This window comes from Salvelinus sp. IW2-2015, linkage group LG17 (genome assembly GCF_002910315.2).
Source record: "Salvelinus sp. IW2-2015 linkage group LG17, ASM291031v2, whole genome shotgun sequence".
NCBI classification, from domain to species: Eukaryota; Metazoa; Chordata; class Actinopteri; order Salmoniformes; family Salmonidae; genus Salvelinus; species Salvelinus sp. IW2-2015.
Window position 1 is genome coordinate 39,141,207 of NC_036857.1, and position 23,095 is coordinate 39,164,301.

The window sequence follows — 23,095 nt, forward strand, 5'->3', positions numbered from 1 at the left end:
ACAACTGCGTCTGAGTTTTGGGCCCCGCTTTTGTTCCATGCTGGCTGAAGACCTACCTATCTAGTTACTACACTGTAAAAAAAAAAATTGTCACAGTAAATTACTGTATAATCAACAGTAACACACTGTAGAAACTGAATACAGTAGATTACCATAAATGACATTGCATTGTGGGAAAACATTTAACAGACAGGAAATGTTTGATGTATTTTGGAAATTGCCTAAATAAATGCTATGTAAAACACAGTAGCAGTTCAGTGGCATATTCCAAATAGAATTCCACACATAAAGCACACAGACAACAAAATCAAAGCACATCCTCCGAAGCGAGAGAGAACAATTTTGTAAATTATTATTATAAATGTCATAACTGTATGTATATATATATTTATTTTTTTGTATGCGTGTGATTTCAAGGCCTGTTAATTATTTATAGGCTGTGTTTCAACTTGTAAATTTAAAGTTTTTTTTCAAACAAGTTTTATTTAACAACAGTTTGAATTGAGGTGTTCCGCCTTTTCAATAATTCACATAGAAGAATCCCATTTCAATGTGGAAGACAATTTACATTTGAGCCATTTCGTTGAGCCAGACAAACTTCACTCTTTGATGAGAGGCCAAGCACTTCCCCAGTGTTTCCCCAGGTCAAGTACGCAGACATTTATGCATCTCTAGTCATAACAGAACCTGCACAAACTTTTCCCTCCTGGCACATTTTCTGTCTGGTGCCAGCATTGCCTTCATTGTTGTTTTCCTAACTAATAATAACTTTGGATATGGGTGCGTTCTTATCAAAGAAAGTTCCTTATTACGCTATCATAATCGTTTTTGTATATTGTGTTAATACTGTAGCAAGTCGTATGTACGTGTGGAGCATAACATATTCTTTAATCAAATAACATTTTATTGGTCTTGACGCACAACCGAAGATGCTACCATATCCTGCCATAACTCCCACAAGCGAGCCACTCAGGAGCAGAATGATGATGCGTGGAAGAGGGAAAGGAAAGAGATCGGAACAGCAATTTGTTGCAAGTTGGGGAGGAGGGCTAAAAGCTGAACAATAGACTATTCAACCTTTACTAAAGAATAGTCTAATAGCCAAGCTAGGTGTGAACCCCCCCTCCTAACACAGACCAGATTTGCCCTAACGACCAAGGGGTAGCTTCCTATTCAATGTAATAAAGTAATGACTTTTCAAATAAGTTACCTTACACGTTATGTTGGCTGACAATTTCTTAACCTCTCTTGGGTACGTGAGACGTTAGCGTCCCACCTCTTCAACAGCCAGTGAATCTGCTGGGCGCCAAATTCAAATACAGAAATACTCATTATAAAAATTCAGAAAACAAAACATATTTTACATAGGTTTAAAGATTAACTTCTTGTGAATCCAACCACGGTGTCAGATTTTAAAAATGCTTTACAGCAAAAGCATACCTTACGATTATTTGAGAACATAGCCCACTAGAAAAATCATTACAAACAGTAACCAGCCAAGTAGAAGAGTTACACAAGTCAGAAATAGAGATACAATTAATCCCTTACCTTCATATGGTTGCACTCAGCAGACATTCATTTACTCAATAAATGTTCCTTTTGTTCGATAAAGTCTCTTTATATCCAAAAACCTCCTTTTGTTTTCTTCAGTAATCCACAGGCTCAAACGCAGCCAAAACAGGCAGACAAAAAAATCTAAATTGTATCCGTAAAGTTCATAGAAACATGGCAAACGATGTTTATATTCAATCCTCAGGTTGTTTTTAGCCTAAATAATCTATAATATTTCAACTGGACAATAACGTTGTCAATTTAAAAGGTAAACAAGAAACTCTCTCGGTCTCGCGCATGAAAAAGCTCTGTGACACTTTAGGGTCCACTCATTCAGACTGCTCTTACTTCCTCATTTTTCAGAATACAAGCCTGAAACAATTTTTAAAGACTGTTGACATCTAGTGGAAGGCATAGAAACTGCAATTTGAGTCCTAAGTCAATGGAAACTGTAATGGCATTGAATAGAAAACTACAAAACCAAAAAAATAACTACTTCCTGAATGGATTTTTCTCAGGTTTTCGCCTGCCAAATCAGTTCTGTTATACTCACAGACACTATTTTAACAGTTTTGGAAACTTTAGAGTGTTTTCTATCAAAATCTACCAGTTATATGCATATCATATCTCTGGGCCCGAGAAGCAGGCAGTTTAATTTGGGCATGCATTTCATCCAAAATTCCGAATGCTGCCCCCTACCCTAGAGAAGTTTTACCTATGCTGTCCTTACGAACCACATAGCATATCATTACAGCAGTATGAACCGGTATGTTAGCTAGCTACCTAATGTTAGTAGTTATAAATAAAACTTGCCAGTATATTAACTATAGGCTATCTAACTACCCAAAGTTTATTGACTTGATTATTCTCGTCGTTCTTAACTAAATGGTATAGTCGTTGTGCTTTCTCAATGGACATTCAGATGCTTTCGTAAATTCGCTCTAGCTATCTATAGGCTGGACAATAGAACGAGTCAAAATTCACTCAAGGCTGAAAAACGGCTTAAGAACGTTGGCTAAACTGGAACACTAGCGCGAGACCATAGCAAATTAATGGGATTGAACGTTCGCAGAGCCTGTTTTAACTGGATTGATGCTTAGAATTCCATAAAAAATTTATCCCTTTTTATTTTATAACTACAATCTGTTCTTCGGCTGAAACTGGAAAAAAACTACTTGTGCAGAAAGTAAACATCCGCACCTCTATGGTGTCAACTGTGCTTATGTCTGCGTAATGAAAAAGTAGGGCATTTTTTTAAACTTCCGACTATTTCTGGTCTAGCAATCGATGACAAACGAGCTCGCTCGCTGCCCAGACTTAAAATGGTGCCCGTGTAACAGTTTTGCTTCCGTCCCTCTCCTCGCCCCTTCCTGGGCTCGAACCAGGGACCCTCTGCATAAATAGACAACAGCCACCCTCGAAGCATCGTTACCCATCGCTCCACAAAAGCCACGGCCCTTGCAAATCAAGGGGAACAACTACTTCAAGGTCTCAGAGCGAGTGACGTCACCGATTAAAACGCTATTAGCACGCACCCCGCTAACTAGCTAGCCATTTTACGCCGGTTACACCCGACTTGAAAAAAATCTAAACATACACATTATGAGGAATTTGGCGAAATAGACAGACATGCCTATATTTCCCCCATAGTAAACAATGGGTTCCAATATTACTTTTGTTGTTTACATTTTAACTATAAAATGTGAGCAAGTCTCATTGCCAATAATAGCGAAGCAGGCATTGTGAAGTTGAACAATAAGCTGGGAATAGAATGTTCGGAAGGCGAGTTGGTGCTCAATAGAACTAATAGGAGCTGGCCGGGTGAAAAATGCACTAAAATGAGGCCTGTTTTTTCGCGATTACTTCAAAACGACGGCAAACAACTGGGAAATATGGTCATATTATGAAACTGGGCTCCACGGCGGATGCAATGAACTAGTTTTTATCAGAAAACAACATTGTTAAAAATTTCATGTGTCCAGCCAACTATGTACACAGATTTCAGAGCACTCTCGTCAGTGTACCAGAGCGCAGAATAATTACTTTACGAGCGCTCAACACCCGTTGAATATGGCCAGTGTCAGTAAACGTCGGAAAAAAGCGTAATTAAATTGTTTCCAGCAGCACATTTACAGTCACAAACGCTCTGGTTAGCACGAAAACTGCCTTACCAGCTCTGCTAGGGTGAGTAAAATGGTCAGAGTGGTCTCATTTGTGTATGGAAGCTAGCCAACGTTAGCCTGGGTGCTTGACTGCTGTTGTAAGGCCAGAACGCTCAAATCAACCCTAATCCTCGGCCCGAACGTCCAGTGTGCGCTCCGAGAGCGAAACGGTCTGAATTTACAAACTGACCATTTTTTCTCTGACTGGAAACACCATAATATTAATCAAATTAATTAAGCCAAGTTTCTTAAAATCAATCCCATATACAATGTTATTACAAAAAAGGTTTTTAAATTATCTGGTAATGCCAATACGGAATACTATCAAATGCTTCTCAAAGATGCCCTCTGGTGGTCAAACTAGCAATAACTTGCAGTAACAGAATAAATGGCTGATTATTAAATGAAGTGCCACAGAATGCTGCAGCAGCATGCAGGGTGTGCTGCAGTATGACGGAACTTTTAAAGGAGGAAACACTGTATATACTGAGATCATGTGACAGATCATGTGACATTTAGATTGCACACAGGTGGACTTTATTTAACTAATTATGTGACTTCTGAAGGTAATTGGTTGCACGAGATCTTTTTTAGGGGCTTCAAAGCAAAGGGGTGAATACATATGGACGCACCACTATTCAATTATTTTTTTAAATGTAAACAATTTTGAAACAAGCAATTTTTTTTATTTTCACTTCACGAATTTGGACTATTTTGTGTATGTCCATTACATGAATTCCAAATCAAATTCTATTTAAATTACAGGTTGTAACGCAACAAAATAGGAAAAACGCCAAGGGGGATGAATACTTTTGCAAGGCACTGTACAATAAGTTTTGTAGTGATTCATATGTTGATGATGTAAAGAATATTTGCTGGTCTGTGGTGTGTAATGAGGAACAACCAGACGCTGCACTTGACAGATTTATGAAATGTCTTATTCCAGTTACTAATAAGCACGTACCCATTAAGAAATTACTGTAAAAACTGTTAAATCCCCTTGGATTGATGAGGAATTTAAACGTTTTATGGTTGAGAGGGAATATGGAAAAAGGTATGGCAAATAAGTCTGGCAGCTCAACTGATTTACAACATACTGCAAATTAAGAAATCATGTGACAAAGCTAAATAAAAATAAACTATACTATGAAACAAAGAGAAAAGATATAAAGAATAATAGTAAAAAGCTTTGGAGCACCTTTAAATGACATTTTGGAAAAAAAAGCCTACTCGGCTCCATCATTCATTGAATCAGATGGCTCATTTATCACAAAACACACTGACATTGCCAACTACTTTAATGACTTTTTCGTTGGAAAGATAAGCAAACTTAGGCATGACATGCCAGCAACATACGCTGACACTAGACATCCAAGTATATCGGACCAAATTATGAAAGACAAGAAGTGTACTTCTGAATTGCGTATTGTCATTGTGGAAGAGGTGAAAAAAATATTGTGCTCTATCAACAATGACAAGCCACCGAGGTCTGACAATCTGGATGTGAAATTACTGAGGATAATAACAGACGATATTGCCAATCCTATTTGCCACATCTTCAATTTAAGCCTACTAGAATGTGTGTGTCCCCAGGCTTGGAGGGAAGCTAAAGTCATTCCGCTACCCAAGAATAGTAAAGCCCCCCTTACTGGCTCAAATAGCCGACCAATCAGCCTGTTACCAACCCTTAGTAAACCTCTGGAAAAAATTGTGTTTGACCAGATACAATGCTGGTTTCACAGTAAACAAATTGACAACAGACTTTCAGCACCCATGTAGGGAAGGACATTCAACAAGCACAGCACTTACACAACTGACTGATGAATGGCTGAAAGAAATTGATGATAAAATGATTGTGGGGGCTGTCTTGTTAGACTTCAGTGCAACTTTTGACATTATCGATCATAGTGTGCTGCTGGAAAAACGTATGTGTTATGGCTTTACACCCCCTGCTATAATGTGGATAAAGAGTTACTTGTTGGAAGCCTCGCAAACATAATCCAGGTAGAAGCAGGAATTCCCCTGGGTAGCTGTTCAGGCCCATTGAAGAAAGCAATCTTTACTAACGACATACCACTGGCTTTGAGTAAGGCCACTCAACACTATACACGTCAGCTACTACAGCGACTGAAATGACTGCAGCACTTAAGGAGCTGCAGTTAGTTTCAGAATGGGTGGCAAGGAATATGTTAGTCCTGAATATTTTATAAACTAAAAGCATTGTATTTGGGACAAATCATTCACTAAACCCTAAACCTCAACTACATCTCGTAATGAATAATGTGGAAATGGAGTAAGTTGAGGCGACTAAACTGCGTAGAGTAACCCTAGTTGTTAAACTGTCATGGTCAAAACATATTGATACAACAGTAGATAAGATGGGGAGAAGTCTGTCCATAATAAAGTGTTGCTCTGCCTTCTTAACAATACTATCAACAAGGCAGGTCCTACAGACCCTGTTTTTTCGCAACCTGGTCTACTGTTCAGTCGTCTGGTCAGGTGCCACAAAGAGGGATCTGGGAAAAGTACATGGAGAGCTAACATTAATGACATGCATGTCAATCTCTCATGGCTCAAAGTGGAAGAGAGATTGACTTCATCACTACTTGTTTTTGTAAGAGGTGTTGACAAGCTGAAGGTACCGAGCTGTCTGTTTAAAATACTTGCACACAGCTCGGACACCCATTCATACCCCACAAGACATGCTACCAGAGGTCTCTTCACAGTCCCCAAGTCCAGAACAGACTATGGGAGGCACACAGTACTTCATAGAGCCATGACTACATGGAACTCTATTCCACATCAGGTAACTGATGCAAGCAGTAGAATCAGGTCAAAATACACCTTATGGTACAGTGGTGACAGTGGAAGTAACACAAACACAGGCACAGACAGATGCAAACACACACATGATAAATGTACACACTATACACACACGTACACATGGACTCTGCCTTGGCAGCAGCTAATGGGGATCCATAATAAATACAAATAGCAGCAATTTGCCTTGCTGTGGCACAGCTGCGGTCCCCGACATCCATTTTTGCCACCTCTCCTGCTGTACACCACCTACCCTTTTTCTCCTCCTGTGTGTGTGCCATTGCTCTGATTTCTGCTACACAGACAGCTTCTCCCACTCTTGTTTGTGGCAGAATTGAGTGGGAAAAGTAGCTAAATGCTATCAAAACCATAGAAACCCTCGTTGTGAAACCTCCCCAAAGGCATTACTGAAAAGACTCTTTTACCAAGTTTCTGGAGGGGTCTGACAACTCTCTAAATATAGCGACAAATATGCTCCGCACGTGCTACGTTGAAACATTAAAGGTTCCTCCAAGAATCCCTCAATTAACCAAAGGTGCAAATATGAACCCATTAACTAGAATGGTTACTTTAATAACTCTAGGGTTCCTTGAGAAACTCCAGGGTTCTTCGAGTCATGGCTAATTATAAGAGCGTGCAATATAGTGTCCACATCACTAACAAACTATCATGGTCCAAACACACCAAGACAGTCGTGAAGAGGGCACGACAAAGCCTATTCCCCCTCAGGAGACTAAAAAGATTTGGCATGGGTTCTCATATCCTCAAAGTTCTCCAGCTGCACCATCGAGGGCATCCTGACTGGTTGCATCACCGCCTGGTATGGCAACTGCTCGGCCTCCAACCGCAAGGCGCTACTGAGGGTAGTGAGTTATGCCCAGTACATCACTGCGGCCAAGCTTCCTGCCATCCAGGACCTCTATACCAGGCGATGTCAGAGGAAGGCCCTAAAAATTTCCAAAGACTACAGACACCCTAGTCATAGTCTGTTCAGTACCGGAGCACCAAGTCTAGGTCCAAAAGGCTTCTTGACAGCTTCTACCATCAAGCCTTAAGACTGCTGAACAGCTAATCAAATGACAACTCGGACTATTTGCATTTTTTTACGCCACTGCTACTCGCTGTTTATTATCTATGTATAATCAATTTACCCCTACCTACATGTACATATTTCCTCAATTACCTTGACTAACCTGTAGCACCGCACATTGACTAAGTACCGGTACCCCTTGTATATAGCCTCGTTTTTGTTATTTTATTGTTGCTTTTTTATATTTTACTTTGTTTTATTTAGTAAATATTTTTCTTAATTCTTATTTTTCTTAAAAATGCATTGTTGTTAAGGGCTTGTAAGTACGCATTTCACGGTAAAGTCGACACCTGTTGTATTCGGCGCATGTGACAAATACAATTTGATTTGATATGCACATCTTACAGAGTGTGGATTTAATATCTTTTTTTCTTGTTTTCACAAAACTCATTATTACTATTGTGCGTGTTACTAGCAAGAATTTGTGTGTGGTGTGTGATTCTTCATTTTACTTTTTTCTTGGTGGCTCACTCTTTGATAGTACTCTACATGCATATCGAGTGTGGCTTTAACAGTACTATTTTGCCTGTGTCTCTGCAGAGAAGGAACTCTACATGTATATACAGAGAGTGGCTTTAACATCATATTTATTTGCCTGTGTCTCCACAGAAAGCCGTGAGACTTACCAGAGAAAGGTGCTGTCCATCTTCAGCGTTGCCTCAGGGATCTGTTTTCTCGGAATGGCATGCATGGCTCTCTATCGCCGCAACAAGTGAGTGAGGGTCACACTGAGTAGCTAAGTATACCTCCAAACAACGAATGGAAAAGTGTATCATCATGGGATATTAGCATAGTATACTACAGGTGCAGCCCTGGTGTAAAAGGATATACTGAGCTTATGTTTATTTAATGGCGAAGAGTGTTAGACTCCAGCCGTGGCTCATTGATGCTGTACTTAGAAATATGACAAAAGACAGCATTCTTGTTTCAAAGTGTATGTCTAATCGGAATAATGTACTCATCCTCAACAGTAACCATAGGTAAAGGCTAATGCACAGTAATATACTTTTTCTGCAGTTTGTTGATTTTTTTTAAACATGGAATCATGGTTTGTTAACTACTGTTAACACAAGTGCAGTTGGAAACCTAAAAAAGTTTCCAACAAGTGCCTGTTTTTTACAGTCAATTGCCATTGCTCACTATTTGCCACTATTTTGATGCCAAAAACTCCCCTCGTGGGTTTCTCTTCCCGAACAATATGCAAAACAGCATGTTGGTGGTAGGATATTCAGCACTATGATACTGTAAAGCTGCCTTGACATGTTAGTCTTCGCCTATCCAGCAACATGTTACCACAGAGTTTCTGAACCCAGAGGCGCTTGCAAAGCAGACCAGGCCGGGGTTTGAGAAGTGAAAAATTCTTCCTTAGTTGTTTTAATTTTCTCAAAATCTTTTGGCACAACCTAGACTCGAGCCAATGTCTTAAATAACTGACACATTTTCATTTTGGTCAAAAACAACTTTATATCAAAGGAGTGCTTTTGATTTGACGGCACGAGATGGCGTTTCTGCGCATGAGCTTAGCTAGCCAACGGTACCTGTTGTACCTGATGGCATGGCCTACAAGTGTGATCGGGGATGTCTATTGGCGAAGCAGTTTCTGCCCATCTTCATACTCTACTGTCTTTGGTGTTACTGTTAAGTTGCCTAGCAAGAGATTTCCTCTCAGGGTAATCATAAGCTGCATTGCTGGAATTTGCATGAGGCTGCATCGCTTTATAGCCAGTGACGTGAACGGGCAGAAGCGCCCTTCTCAAACGGAACAGTAATCTGCACCACTCAGTCATGTTATCAACAAGGCAGCATAGTGCATAGTACAGTCGTGGCCAAAAGTTTTGAGAATGACACAAATATACATTTTCACAAAGTCTGCTGCCTCAGTGTCTTGTCAGATGTTACTATGGAATACTGAAGTATAATTACAAGCATTTCATAAATGTCAAAGGCTATTATTGACAATTACATGAAGTTGATGCAAGGAGTCAATATTTGCAGTGTTGACCCTTCTTTTTCAAGACCTCTGCAATCCGCCCTGGCATGCTGTCAATTAACTTCTGGGCCACATCCTGACTGATGGCAGCCCATTCTTGCATAATCAATCCTTGGATTTATTCAGCATTTGTGGGGTTTTGTTTGTCCACCCGCATCTTGAGGATTGACCACAAGTTCTCAATGGGATTAAGGTCTGGGGGGTTTCCTGGCCATGGACCCAAAATATCGATGTTTTGTTCCCCGAGCCACTTAGTTATCACTTTTGCCTTGTGGCAAGGTGCTCCATCATGCTGGAAAAGGCATTGTTCGTCACCAAACTGTTCCTGTATGGTTGGGAGAAGTTGCTCTCAGAGGATGTGTTGGTACCATTCTTTATTCATTGCTGTGTTCTTAGGCAAAATTGTGAGTGAGCCCACTCCCTTGGCTGAGAAGCAACCCCACACATGAATGGTCTCAGGATGCTTTACTGTTGGCATGACACAGGACTGATGGTGGCGCTCACCTTGTCTTCTCCGGACAAGCTTTTTTCCGGATGCCCCAAACAATCGGAAAGGGGATTCATCAGAGAAAATGACATTACCCCAGTCCTCAGCAGTCCAATCCCTGTACCTTTTGCAGACTATCAGTCTATCCCTGATGTTTTTCCTGTAGAGAAGTGGCTTCTTTGCTGCCCTTCTTGACACCAAGCCATCCTCCAAAAGACTTCGCCTCACTGTGCGTGCAGATGCACTCACACCTGCCTGCTGCCATTCCTGAACAAGCTCTGTACTGGTGGTGCCCCGGCATCAGCATGACAATGATCCCAAACACACCGCCCGGGCAACAGAGGAGTGGCTTCGTAAGAAGCATTTCAAGGTCCTGGAGTGGCCTAGCCAGTCTCCAGATCTCAACCCCATAGAAAATCTTTGGAGGGAGTTGAAAGTCCGTGTTGCCCAGCAACAGCCCCAAAACATCACTGCTCTAGAGGAGATCTGCATGGAGGAATGGGCCAAAATACCAGCAACAGTGTGTGAAAACCTTGTGAAGACTTACAGAAAACGTTTGACCTCTGTCATTGCCAACAAAGGGTATATAACAAAGTATTGAGATAAACTTTTGTTATTGACCAAATACTTATTTTCCACCATAATTTGCAAATAAATTCATTAAAAATCCTACAATGTGATTTTCTGGATTTTTTTATCTCATTTTGTCTGTCATAGTGGAAGTGTACCTATGATGAAATTTCAGGCCTCTCTCATCTTTTTAAGTGGGAGAACTTGCACAATTGGTGGCTGACTAAATACTTTTTTGCCCCACTGTATATGCAAATTGCCTTCATACAAACTGAGGCAGCAGACTCATTCTCAAAACTTTTGGCCACGACTGTACAGAAACATAAATCCCTTTTCCATAAAATATATTTTTGAATTTTCAAACTAGTTTAATTGGGAAGGCAGGTTAAGCTTTTTTATCAAACGCAATCACTTTGCATTTGAAACACAACATCCTACTCATTGCTTGCCCTGGGCTTTGAATGACGCACCTGGCTCACTCCCGACAGCCTGCCCGGTTCCAAATCCAATCACATTTTCAATGTAATATTTCAAAGTTAAAATTGCATGTATTTAAGTATTTCTTTGTTGTAGTAGGAACAGAAACATTTAAAATGTTTAATGAGACTTTGTTCATATGCAATTTAAGTGTGTATGAAGGTGTCTAGAATACAGTGCCTTGCGAAATTATTCATCCCCCTTGGCATTTTCCTATTTTGTTTTGTTACAACCTGTCATTTAAATTGATTTGTATTTGTATTTCATGTAATGGACATACACAAAATAGTCCAAATTGGTGAAGTGAAATGAAAAAAATTACTTGTTTCAAAAACCTCTATATTCAATAAATGTATTCACTCCCTTTGCTATGAAGCCCCTAAAAAAGATCTGGTGCAACCAATTACCTTCAGAAGTCACATAATTAGTTAGATTGCACATAGGTGGACTTTATTTCAGTGTCACATGATCTGTTACATGATCTCGGTATATATACACCTGTTCTGAAAGGCCCCAGAGTCAGCAACACCACTAAGCAAGCGGCACCATGAAGACCAAAAATATGCTAAACTCTGAACATCCCACGGAGCACCATTAAATCCCTTATTAAAAAATTGAAAGAATATGGCACCACAACAAACCAGCCAAGAGAGGACCGCCAACCAAATCTCATGGACCAGGCAAGGAGGGCATTAATCAGAGAAGCAACAAAAAGACCAAAGATACCCTGAAGGAGCTGCAAAGCTCCACAGCGGAGATTGGAGTATTTGTCTATAGGACCACTTAAATCCGTACACTCCACAGAGCTGGGCTTTATGAAAGAGTGGCCAGAACAAAGCCATTGCTTAAAACCTCTCTGGGATAGCGGGACGCTTGCGTCCCAACAGCCTGGGAAAATGTAGAGCGCCAGATTCAAAAAAATTATATAAAATCAAACTTTATTAAATTACACATATAAGATACCAAATTAAAGCTACACTCGTTGTGAATCCAGCCAACATGTCAGATTTCAAAAAGGCTTTTCGGCGAAAGCATAAGATGCTATTATCTGATGATAGCAAAATGTCAACAAGAGAYTGTAGCKTATTTCAACCATGCCGGCGCTACTCAAAACGCAGATATAAAATATAAAACATGCATTACCTTTGACGAGATTCTTTTGTTGGCACTCCAATATGTCCCATAAACATCACAAATGGTCCTTTTGTTCGATTAATTTCGTCCATATATATCCAAATTGTCCATTTATTTGACGCCGTTGTACCAGAAAAAAACAGCGTCCAATTTGCGCAAAGTCACGACAAAATATCTAAAAAATTACCTCTAAACTTTGCCAAAACATTTCAAAGTACTTTTGTAATACAATTTAAGGTATTTGTAAACGTTAATAATCGATCAAATTGAAGACGGGTCAATCTGTTTTCAATACAGCAGATCAACAAACTCACGCTACTTTTCAAGTCTTGCGCAACAATCAACTCTACTTTTTGGTGTTTTTCTTCCTCATTGTTCAAATGAATAACTTCAACCTATTTCCATACACTGGCGACATCCAGTGGAAGCAGTAGGAACTGCGAGTATAGTGATTAGAATTCTGGCCTGCCCATAATAACTCATTGAACAGACAGTGACTTAAATAAAAAAAAGTTAGTCCTCAGGGTTTTGACTGCTATATAAGTTCTGTTATACTTACAGATATGATTCAAACAGTTTTAGATACTTCAGAGTGTTTTCTATCCAAATCTACTAATAATATGCATATCTTATATTCTGGGGATGAGTAGAACGAAGTTGAAATTGGGCACGCTATTTTTCCCTAAGTGAAAGATCTGCACCCTATCCTAAAGAAGTTTTAATGAAAAAAATAAGCAAACACGTTTGGTGTTCACCAAATTGCATGTGGGAGACTCCCCAAACATATGGAAGAAGGTAGATCAGATGAGTCAGATGAGACAAACATTTTGCTTTTTGGCCATTATGGAAAACTCTATCTGGCGCAAACCCAATACCTCTCATCACCCCGGGGACTGGGAAACTGGTCAGAATTGAAGGAATGATGGATGGCGCTAAATACTGGGAAATTCTTGAGGGAAACCTGTTTCAGTCTTCCAGAGATTTTAGACTGGGACGGAGGTTCACCTTCCAGCAGGACAATGACCCTAAGCATGCTGCTAAAGCAACACTCGATTGGTTTAAGGGGAAACTTTTAAATGTCTTGGAATGGCCTAGTCAAAGCCCAGACCTCAATCCAATTGAGAATCTGTTGTATGACTTAAAGATTGCTCTACACCAGCGGAACCCATCCAACTTGAAGGAGCTGAATCAGTTTTGCCTCGAAGAATGGGCAAAAATCCCAGTGGCTAGATGTGCCAAGCTTATAGAGACATACCCCAAGAGACTGGCAGCTGTAATTGCTGCAAAAGGTGGCTCTACAAAGTATTGACTTTGAGGGGCTGAATAGTTACGCACGCTCAAGTTTTCAGTTTTTTTGTCTAATTTCTTGTTTGTTTCACAATAAAAAATATTTTCCATCTTCAAAGTGTTAGGCATGTTGTGTAAATCAAATTATACAAACCCCCCAAATATCTATTTTATTCCAACAAAATAAGAAAAATGACAATTGGGGTGAATACTTTCGCAAGCCATTGTAGCTATGTTGTTGTGGTTAGAAGTTGTGTGGTTGTTTTCGGTAGTTGTGTGGTTGTGGCCAGTCGTTGTATGGTGGTCAGAAGTTTGGTGGTTGTGGTCACTATTTGTAGTTGTGTCGTTGTTTTCAGTAGTTTTGTGGTTTTGTTCATCTAGATGTGGTCAGAGGTTGGGTGGTTGTGATCAGCAGTTGCGTGGTCAGTAGTTGTGTGGTTCGAAGATGTCTTTGTGTTCAGTAGTTATGTGGTTGTGGTCAATAAATGTCAGCAATTCCAGGTTGAAATGCAACCAAGGGGCCTCCTGGGTGGCGCAGTGGTCTAGGGCACTGCATCGCAGTGCTAGCTGCGCCACCAGTCTCTGGGTTCGCGCCCAGGCTCTGTCGCAGCCGGCCGCGACCGGGAGGTCCGTGGGGCGACGCACAATTGGCWTAGCGTCGTCCGGGTTAGGGAGGGTTTGGCCGGTAGGGATATCCTTGTCTCATCGCGCTCCAGCGACTCCTGTGGCGGGCCGGGCGCAGTGCGCGCTAACCAAGGGGGCCAGGTACACGGTGTTTCCTCCAACACATTGGTGCGGCTGGCTTCCGGGTTGGAGGCGCGCTGTGTTAAGAAGCAGTGCGGCTTGGTTGGGTTGTGCTTCGGAGGACGCATGGCTTTCGACCTTCGTCTCTCCCGAGCCCGTACGGGAGTTGTAGCGATGAGACAAGATAGTAATTACTAGCGATTGGATACCACGAAAATTGGGGAGAAAATGGGATATATATATATATATATATTTTTTTTTAAATGCAACCAAATAGGAAAAATGCCAAGAGGGGTGAATACTTTCGCAACCCACTGTATACCTAGAAAACACAAATGTAGCCATTAATAAATGCATTTCTATATCTTCCATAACCTTCTAAACAATGGTGTAGGAGTATAAAGATGGTGACACAGTGCCTTAGAAATAGTGCACCCTCTTAGTAATTTAGTGTTTATATACATCATCTGTAGTTGCCAACAATCAAATGTCTCTTGCCTCCTTCCATAAAAAAATGACTGATTTCGGGTTGTTTTGTTGCTCAAAGTTACAATCTGAATCTGCCATTATACTATACTGAACAAATGCAACATGCAACAATTTCATACATTTTACTGAGTTACAGTTCATAGAAGGAAATCAGTCAATTGAAATAAATTCATTAGGCCATAATTTATGGATTTTACATGACTAGCAGGGGTGCAGCCATGGGTGGGACTGGGAGGGCATAGGCCCACCCACTGGGGAGCCAGGCCCAACCAATCAGAATAATTTCCCCACCCAAAAATGGTATTATTACAGACAGAAATACTCCTCGGCATGCCCCCCCCTCTCCTCTGACGATCCCGCAGGTGAAGAAGCCGGAATGGGGTGGTCCTGGGCTGTCGTGGTTACACGTGGTCCGCGGTTCTGAGGTTGGTGCACCTGTGTAATGATCATGCTGTTTAATCAGCTTCTTGAACTGCCACACCTGTCAGATGGATTAATTATCTTGGCAAAGGAGATATGCTCACTAACAGGGATATTAACTAATTTGTGAACAAAAGTTGAGAGAAATAAGCTTTTGGTGCGTATGGAAAATATCTGGGATTTTTTATTTCAGGGACCAACACTTTACAAGTTGCGTTTATATTTTTGTTCAGTTTAGTTCGATAATATAATGACGGTGACAAATAAACGCAGTTCTCATATGAATACACTCATACTGCAATTTCACAATATGTACTGTACGTACATGCACAACATAGCCGTCCTTGCTGCAGCACACTTTCAAAAGTCTCTATACGATCTTGCCCTCTATGAAGATGAAGAATGTTGAGTTTTGTTCATGCAATACAATGGCGTGGGAACAACCCACACAGTGTTATCACCATAGAGATACAATATAATACAAATTGTTTATTTCATTCAGTAGTTCTCACTGTGTAAGAAACAGCTCCTTCAGGCCTGGAAATATGATATTCTCCTTTTGTTGCCTTTGCACAATCAAAAGCTTTGCCATTTTCCCTTGGTGTCTTGCTTTTGACAAACACTTCACTTAACACCAGAACTGCTAAAGCAGTCATTTTGTCTATTTAACAAGACTATATAACACACTGTTGGTGTTTGAATCTTAAAATTTCCAACAGAACTGGAGTTATAACTAGTTTTAGCAGGGCATGTCATTTTTTGGAATGGTTTTCCCCTGTTTCCCCTCCTTTTCCCAATAGGGTTGGGTCCAATACTTCTTCCGACAGTTCAAAGTGCAGTGCCCAGCTGATAATCACCCTGATAATTGCCTTGAAACTTAACTTAAACTACACCAAAACTATTTTCACACATAACAACAGATGAAATAAATTAAGTAAAGTATGATGGTGAAAATAGGTGAGTTGATGAGTGAGGGGAAGCGAATGATGCATAATTATGTAATCACCAATTGTGAATTAAGCAGAGGGAGAGCCATTATATTGTTATTGATCCATTCTAATTATAATCTTAAAATGGTATGTATCCTATACAGCAGCAGTCCACCGAATCAAAGATGTCTTATCAGTCTACAGTTTCAGTCTACAAAGGAAGCGAAGAATGACAAGACAACATAACACATTAAAGATAGAATTATGCACTACATCCAAACGAAGGTACACTATATATACAAAAGCATTTGGACACCCCTTCAAAATGAGTGGATTCGGCTATTTCATCCACATCCGTTGCTGACAGGTGTATGAAATCGAGCACACAGCCATGCAATCTCCATAGACAAACATTGTCAGTAGAATGGCCCATACTGAGGAGCTCAGTGACTTTCAACGTGGCACCGTAATAGGATGCCACCTTTCCAAGAAGTCAGTTTGTCAAATACCTCCCCTGCTAGAGCTTCTCCGCTCAACTGTAAGTGCTGTTATTGTGAAGTGGAAACATCTAGGAGTAACAATGGCTCAGCCACGAAGTGGTAAGCCACACAAGCTCACAGAATTGGACCACCGAGTGCTGAAAAATCATATGTCCTCGGTTGCAACTCTCAATACCGAGTTCCAAACTGCCTCTGGAAGCAACATCAGTACAAGAACTGTTCGTCAGGAGCTTCATGAAATGGGTTTCCATGGCCGAGCAGCCGCACACAGGCCTAAGATCACCACGCGCAATGCCAAGTGTCAGCTAGAGTGGTGTAAAGCTTGCTACTATTGGACTCTGGAGTGGAAACGTGTTCTCTGGAGTAATGAATCACGCTTCACCATCTGGCAGTCCGATGGACGAATCTGGGATTGGCAGATGCCAGGAGAACGCTACCTGCCCCAATGCATATTGCCAACTGTAAAGATTGGTGGAGGAGGAATAATGGTCTTGGGCTGTTATTCATGGTTCGGGCTAGGCCCTTTAGTTCCAGTGTAGGGAAATATTAACGCTACAGCATACAATGACATTCTAGACAATTCTGTGCTTCCAACTTTGAAGCAACGGTTTGGGGAAGGCTCTTTCCTGTTTCAGCATGACAATATCCCCGTGCACAAAGCGATGTCCATGCAGAAATGGTTTGTCGAGATCGGTGTGGAAGAACTTGACTGGCCTGCAGAGGCCTGACCTCAACCCCATCGAACACCTCGGGATGAATTGGAACACCGACTGTGAGCCAGGCCTAATCACCCAACATCAGTGCCGGACCTCACTAACACTCTTGTGGCTGAATGGAAGTATGTCCCCGCAACAATGTTCCAACACCTAGTGGAAAGACTTCCCAGAAGCGTGGAGGCTGGTATAGCAGCAAAGGGGGAACCAACTCCATGTTAATGCCCATGATTTCGGAATGAGATGTTTTACGAGCAAGTGCCTACATATTTTTGACCATATAGTGTATGTCAAAGTGTGTCAAGCAAGTGAAAGTTAAGAAATTGTGTCAACTTTAGGACAAAGGGATAACAGCTTAGTGAAATCCAACTGATGCCATTGTATGAAGAGGCACACAATATAAGCATAATTCACTATTTTTGACTGCTGTCATGTCTACATATTCATTATAATGGCATTATTGTTTTTGTGCTGATCTGCACTATTTATGAAGGCCACTTGGCGCTTATAATGATATTTAGGCTACTGATATTTTCCTCATTTGATCGAGTGTCTTTTGACCGTGCATCTCGGTGATTGGGGGGCTCCCGAATGACGCAGTGGTCTAAGGCACCGCATCTCAGTGCTAGAGGTGTCACTACAGACCCTGGTTCGATTCCAGACTGTATCTGGAACTGGCCGTGATTGGGAGTCCCATAGGGCGGCGCACAATTGGCCCAGCGTCATCCGGGTTAGGGTTTGGCCGGGGTAGGCCATCATTGTAAATAATAATTAGTTCTTAGCTGACTTGCCTGGTTCAATAAAAAATAAAAAAAGATTGGGGATTTAAAAAAAAAAAAAATATTATAAATAAGCTGTTACCATGTTCCAATGCACATCCTTTAATTTCCATAGTTTTAACAAAGGCACTCCGCAAATAAAATTGATTGAACTTGAATTTAGGCGGGGGGTTTTTTGGTTAGATTTTTTTTACATTTAGCTTCCAGTAACATAAACTAATGAAGATGCTATTTTGTTATTTGAAGTAAACTAAAAATTGTATTCTAATGTTACCCAAGCCCTTCATAAGCACAACCACATTATTATTTTGAGATAGCATACATTAAATATATGAATTACACTGTTAGAGTGTTTCAGTCAGAATGACTGCTCATTCGCTTGAAGGGGGGTCCCTCGAGGCCCAGCGGTTCTAGTGTTAATACACTGAAAGACTTGTGATAAGATCGGACCCATAGAAGGTATCTTATAATGTATAGTATCATCATATTGGTGTAAAGTGAAGTTCCCCCTAGACCACAGATGTCAAAGGGCCGAGTACAGGAAGTAAAGACCCTGATCCAGAAAAACAGAGATGTCAAAGGGCCGAGTGTCTGCGGGTTTTCACTCCTCCCTTGTCCTTGATTGATGAATTAAGGTCAATAATTAGTATGGAACTTTCCACACCTGGTGGTCTCGGGCTTAATTTAAAGGTGAAAATAGACCTACGGAATGAGTTTGACACCCCTTGCCTAGACGCTGATCTTGGGGCAGTTTTGCATTTTCCCCACTATTGGTTAGGAATGGGGAGGGGAAGCTGATCCTAGATCTGTACCTAGGGGAAACCTCAGCACAGAGCAAGTTATTATCAGCCAATTTAAATTCATTGAAATATTGCCATATTGGAAGACAAAACATTATAAGTCTTATAATATATGCATGCTCATAACAAGTTGAATGCATTATAACTTGTGTTAGATACCCAATGTTAGAACATTTTCTTCTGAGCATATATAGAGCTGACAAACTCCATCATAAGTGGATGAGGGTGATGCCTACTCCACGAGCAGTACAAATACAGTGGATCAGTGTACAAGATCCAGGTACACAAAGCTCTGACCCAGAGCAACGTACTTTACAGTATGATCTGAGGATCATGAAATCTGAAGGTGGGGCTTTGTATTAAACTCAGTATGGCTTCTCTTGCCCTCTGCAGGACACACAGGGAAAAGCTCCGGGCACACTTCTTGGAGAGCCGGAACCTGAGGGTGTGCAGTATCAACGCCTCTGGGTTCATGTCTAAATCGAGCCCAAGGCCTCAGTGTGGCTGGCAGCTTCAAAAGGTGAGATAAGGAACCAGCATTTTATTCAATTATTAATGGGACTTGAGATAATTGAATATCTCTTGAGATAATTGAATATCTCTTGAGATAATTGAATATTTACATTTACATTTAAGTCATTTAGCAGACGCTCTTATCCAGAGCGACTTACAAATTGGTGCATTCACCTTATGATATCCAGTGGAACAACCACTTTACAATAGTGCATCTAACTCTTTTAAGGGGGGGGGGGGTTAGAAGGTTTACTTTATCCTATCCTAGGTATTCCTTAAAGAGGTGGGGTTTCAGGTGTCTCCGGAAGGTGGTGATTGACTCCGCTGACCTGGCGTCGTGAGGGAGTTTGTTCCACCATTGGGGTGCCAGAGCAGCGAACAGTTTTGACTGGGCTGAGCGGGAACTGTACTTCCTCAGAGGTAGGGAGGCGAGCAGGCCAGAGGTGGATGAACGCAGTGCCCTTGTTTGGGTGTAGGGCCTGATCAGAGCCTGAAGGTACGGAGGTGCCGTTCCCCTCACAGCTCCGTAGGCAAGCACCATGGTCTTGTAGCGGATGCGAGCTTCAACTGGAAGCCAGTGGAGAGAGCGGAGGAGCGGGGTGACGTGAGAGAACTTAGGAAAGTTGAACACCAGACGGGCTGCGGCGTTCTGGATGAGTTGTAGGGGTTTAATGGCACAGGCAGGGAGCCCAGCCAACAGCGAGTTGCAGTAATCCAGACGGGAGATGACAAGTGCCTGGATTAGGACCTGCGCCGCTTCCTGCGTGAGGCAGGGTCGTACTCTGCGAATGTTGTAGAGCATGAACCTACAGGAACGGGTCACCGCCTTGATGTTAGTTGAGAACGACAGGGTGTTGTCCAGGATCACGCCAAGGTTCTTAGCACTCTGGGAGGAGGACACAATGGAGTTGTCAACCGTGATGGCGAGATCATGGAACGGGCAGTCCTTCCCCGGGAGGAAGAGCATGTTGTATTATTTATTGGAACACTACTCCTCTTACACCGTTAAAGCTATAAATGTAATTCATAAAACACGCAGACCGGTCAGGACCAGGGTACTTGTATAAAACTTTTAGATAACATTTATACTTTTTGTCCTTCTTTAAAAACCTCATCCACTAATGGGATTAAAAGTGGAGAAATTAAATAATTCTGAAGGTCCCATTGTGACATCATGACTTCCAACATTCTATTCACTGTAAACAATGTCTGACATTACTTTTGACACAAATCAGCTACTTTGACCGCTTTCCCAGCAATTTAGCCCAAAACGTAGAGCAGAGTTTCCCAACTGGCGGCACGCGGGCCGAACTTTTGGCCCATGGGTGGTTTTATTTGGCCCACCAAATAATTTTTTGGTGTGCTTTTTCATTGTTGGACATAAAAGACTGTAAAAATACCAGGAAATTCGCTCCAAGTGATTTTAATTTATTAAATTTGTTCCCAAGTATTCCCATGCATAATAGGGAGACAAAATCGAGTTGATGATCCCTGATAGAGGTTATGACATCTTGAATTACTTCTCTGTTTTTCAAATCTAAATCAGAATAGAAATATCTCCAACCAATCAAACAACCTAGCTGTTTTAGTAACCACATCAATAAAATATTCTGTCATCTTTTACAAACAACTGACATTTTTAATACTTTCCCAACAAGTTCGACAAAACTATGAAATCTTAGTCTACTTCACTGCTTTTCAAATCTAAAACCAGAACACTCCTTCCACTACCACAAAAAATAGTATGAAAGAGCTAAAGCAAGTCCCACAATTTTTCTAAATGGAGAATTACCATCTAGTTTCTTATATGGTATGCTACTTTGATGTTTACATATACAGTATATGTATGTTTTGTTAAAATGTCAAATGGATGCTGTGCCATGGACTGGTCTGGCGGTAGTGCTGCTGACCTAGTATATCAAATTGCATCGTGTCGCCGAGGCAGGGATTTGATCCCCGGTCCCACACATTTCTGTGCTATATTTCTCTCTTATATCTTCCCATCTCACCTACTACCACCTTATATATGTCAATAAAAACATAAACAACAACTAGATGGTAATTTTACTTGAAGTAAAATTGTGGGATGTGCTTTACCTGTTTAAAATAATTTTTGTGGTAGTTGAAAAAGTTTTACTTTATCTTTAAGAGTCGATCAAAATCAATATCTGTATATTTTAGCTAGAGATAGCAGTTTTTTTGTCTGGGCTACATCTCAATCCACCACATACACCTATGTCACCTTCCGCATCTGCGGGGGGAAAGTGGCAGAGCTACAGCGACCAGGACACATCTCGAAAATCTGTCTTCTCACAAAAACATCTGTAGTGTCCGAACAGTTTGGGCTACAAACTAATATGTGACCTGTTTTAAGAAACTAGGCGTGTGTTGCACGTCACTACTTCACAGGAGAGGCACTTTTGTTTTATTTTTTCATTTTTTAGAAATGCCTTCTGGAACATGTGAACTTTAATGTGCCGTAATTACAAACGTGTATGCCATCTGTAAATACGAATAAAATAGTTCAATAACGAGCATAGTAGGTTGAGCCATGGAAAAATACAGGAACCTTCCCACTAGCCATGATTGGCTGAGATAATGGATGGGGTGGACATGCCAAGAGATGAGTTCCATGACGAGAGATGAGTTCGGATTGGTCTGCCATGTAGCATGCTTATGTCGATAACATTAACTGCTAAGTATGTGCTGATAATCCTGTCTACCGCAGCTTTTTTTTTAAGATATCATGAAGAACTGAAAAAGTTTTGCTACTGTTCAAATTCCGAGTTGGATGACCGTTCAAACCGTTTCTTCCCAGTCTGAGTTTTTTCACTGTACCGTTTACACCTTCTGTGCATGTGACAAATAAACATACATTTTATTTGATATAATGTGTGTTTACTGGAGACGATAATGTGAAGAATTAGGATAAAGGCCAAGGACCAGATAATGTTTATTTTTTACTACTACTTACTTTGCTACTACTTTCACCACTTTTAGTCTTGAAATATTTGCTTGATAACTACACTGTGAATCCTTAAAGAGATGGGTGGGGCTAAGGCTTAAGAGGGTGTGACCGATGCTAAATGTGTAAGAATCGACACTGGAGGCGAGAAGCAGGTACAGGGAGTGAACATTTAATTAAACACGGGCATGAAACAGAACAGGAACAGCATCTGGACATGGGAAAAATAACGACATCAATGCTGACACCCTGAACAAAGTGAGGAGCAGACAGATATAGAGGGGGTAATCAACAAAGTAATGGAGTCCAGGTGAGTCCAATATTGTGCAGCTGCGCGTAATGATGGAAACCGGTGTGCGTAATGCTAGGCAGCCTGGCGCCTTCGAGCTCCAGCGAGGGCGAGAGGGAGCAGGCGTGACAGAATAAGTGTAGACAAAGAAGAACCTTCCAGTAAGTGTACCAAAACATTCACGGTTGCAAGTTTATCAACTTTCAAAGCAGAATTACTTTCTCATTGTTCCTGAACTGCATTGTATGATATATAATTTTCCAGCTCGGAGTCTCTACATTAATCTAATGATAAAAAAAACTATTTCAAATTTTGTTACATGGGACCGAATCTAGGTGGTGGGTCACATATGACCCCACTATGGAAAAGGGAGACTCACAATGATG

General features: G+C 41.1%; 1 protein-coding gene across 1 annotated transcript in view; it reads left to right on the forward strand.

Annotated features, from left to right (window-relative positions):
- LOC111976345 (pro-neuregulin-3, membrane-bound isoform-like) overlaps positions 1-23,095 on the forward strand; it is a 198,669-nt gene that overhangs the window by 117,940 nt on the left and 57,634 nt on the right. Inside the window, exons 5-6 of the mRNA XM_070447752.1 lie at positions 8,233-8,335; positions 19,336-19,462. Of these exons, the coding sequence (XP_070303853.1) occupies positions 8,233-8,335; positions 19,336-19,462 (230 nt within the window). The remainder of the gene's footprint in view (positions 1-8,232; positions 8,336-19,335; positions 19,463-23,095) is intronic.